The 2,586-nt window shown below is 33.1% G+C and overlaps 1 protein-coding gene across 1 annotated transcript; it reads right to left on the reverse strand.

Moving 5' to 3' along the window:
- Window positions 1-340: 340 nt before the first annotated feature.
- Window positions 341-2,279, reverse strand: LOC133815284 (zinc finger BED domain-containing protein RICESLEEPER 1-like). Its single transcript, XM_062248139.1, has 6 exons — window positions 2,196-2,279; window positions 2,003-2,087; window positions 1,604-1,766; window positions 1,453-1,514; window positions 501-1,400; window positions 341-408 (listed from the first exon to the last, which is right to left on the reverse strand). The coding sequence occupies exons 1-6, from the start codon at window positions 2,277-2,279 to the stop codon at window positions 341-343; spliced, it is 1,362 nt and encodes a 453-aa protein (XP_062104123.1).
- Between the last annotated feature and the right edge of the window lie 307 nt (window positions 2,280-2,586).

Here is a 2,586-nt window from a genome sequence, read left to right on the forward strand (position 1 = left end):
AATATCTTTCTCATTTGTTGAGAATTTCACACACTAGTCTAGGTGATTCTAAGGATACATTGGAAGATGTGAAGAAAATAGAAGATCGGTTCAGTTTCTTGATAATACTCTGCGACAAAGAGGATACAAGAGTTAGAAAAACTGAAGGAAGGACTCTTTTATTCCGCTACGTATACTGTAAGTATTCTTGTCTTTGTTTCTCTTTGAATTCAATTTTAGAAACATCTTTTAGGTTATCTCATATTAATTTGTTTAATATTAGATCTACATGAAAATAAATAAAGATCATGTATAAGTTTACTAACAAATCATCCCATGACTTCATCAAAATTCAGCAGTCTCAAAAAGTAGTATTGGTAGCAGCAGCAGCAGTAGTCTTAGTTCCAGTGTTTGTAATACATGATTCATCTAGTATAGAAATAAAATTAAACATATTAGAAAATAATATTTATTAAATTTGGATAAGAAAACAACAAAGTAAAATAATAAATATAACATACCTAACTTAATTTGCTCAGATGTCTCCAATTCCTCTATTCCGTCCGTGTATTGTCTCAGAACAATAGGAGCAACATATTCATAAGTCAACCAATTCTTTGAACAAATTAAAACCTCAAATATCTTTGGGGACAAAGAGCTTCTAAATGGATCGAGTATCCGTCCTCCAATAGAAAATGAAGATTCAAAAACAAATGTAGACATTTGAACAGCTAGAACATCTTTTGCAATAAGTGAGACAACAAGATACTTACTATCATTCCTTTTCCACCAATCTAGAATGTCAAAATCCTTATTCCCAACTAGCTTTTCCTTTCTATCAGCAAGATAGTCATCCAAATCATTACTAATTACTTCACTAGAAAGAAATTTTAGTTTGATAAGAAATGATGTGATAGTTGAACTTTCACTTGCATTGGTAGTGACATTTTCACTTGCTTGTTGATCATTGGAAGAATTAGAAAGCACAACAAACTTTTTATAAAATGTATACAAGCTATTCATCATATTCTCAACTTTTTGAATCATGTTTTCAGCTTCAATTGGATCATAGAGATACCTAAAACCATTTCGAACCACATCCATCTTGAATCTTGGATCCAAAATAGAGGCAATGTACTGCAACAGGTTAATATTCTCAAAATTGCCCCAATACTTGTCAAACTTCAACTGCATGCTCTCTGCCATTTTGCTCATCAACTCATTTGTACTATTCTTCATTTGATTGAGTTCAACTTGAACTTGAAGAATCTCTTCAAAGAATAGATTTAATGTGACATACAATGACCCACTTAATTTCAAAGTAAGTTCATAAAAAGCTTTGAGAAACTTAACAAATACTTCAACATTAGTCCAATCAGTAGTGTCTGGAGGGTCATCCACTTTTTCCCCATTGACTCTTTCTTATTCAAAATACTTTGTGTAGTTTGCATCCCCTTCCATATACCTAAAAACCTTCTAGAACTTTAATGCAACTTCTAGCATCATGTATGTAGAGTTCCACCTTGTCACCACATCTAAACATAATCAAGCTTTTGATTCAACATTTGCATCTTTACAAGCTTCTTTAAACCACTTCAACCTAGCTGGAGAAGATCTCACATACCTTATTGCATTTCTTATGCTAGAAATGGCATAATACATTTTTTTTAAACCATCAGTAACAACCAAGTTTGAGATATGCGCACAACAACACACATGAAACATCTCTCCACCTAAAACCAAGCATTTTGCTTTTTTGACAAATACTCCTTTATATTTCTTTAAAGCTACATCATTTGAAGAGGCATTATCAACCATGATAGAGAACATTTGAATAATCCCCAATGATTGAGGCAGTAAATAAGTTCTTTTGCCACCATGTCACCTTTGTGTCTAAGGACTTGAATGAAACTAATGACCCTTTTATGCATTTTTCAGTTATCATCAATCCAATGAGCAGTCAAGCACATATAACTAATATTTTGTATGGAGGTGCAGCAATCAGTAGTTAAAGACAACCTACGATTGACAAACGCCTTTCTCAATATTTTCTTTTCCTCCAAAAATAATTGGTAGATATCTCGAGCAATTGTAAATCTTAAAGGAAACTAAAATTTTGGAAAAAAGCGAGTAACAAGCAAGCGGAACTTTTTCCCCTCAACATGCCTAAAAGGAAGCTCGTCAATTATAAACTACTTGCAAATCCATTCTCTCACTGTGCTATGGCTGAACTTTGTTGTGTAGTTCCCACTTAAGTTAACTTTAGAATCAGGCGTCTTCTTAGTGAAATCAGTTATCATCGTTTGTTTCTTAGTCTACTCTGTCCAATTGCTAAATGGACACTTCCGATACTTCCTCTCAACGTGACTCCATAACGTACTAGTCCCACAATTCTTGCTATCAGCAGCACAGTCAGCTTTACAATAATTGCATTCTGTTCTTTCTAGTTCTTGTTCTTTACCATTTACAACTATTTTTTTTCTTAACCATGGTAAAATTTACCCAAATATTTGATGTCTTTTTCCTTATCCTCTTCCTTCTCAGGGTCGTTCAATTTCACCAAGCACTTCTTCATTTTCTACATATTTAATACATTCCTCCACCATA

Source organism: Humulus lupulus, chromosome 2, assembly GCF_963169125.1.
Source record: "Humulus lupulus chromosome 2, drHumLupu1.1, whole genome shotgun sequence".
In the NCBI taxonomy this organism is placed as follows: domain Eukaryota; kingdom Viridiplantae; phylum Streptophyta; class Magnoliopsida; order Rosales; family Cannabaceae; genus Humulus; species Humulus lupulus.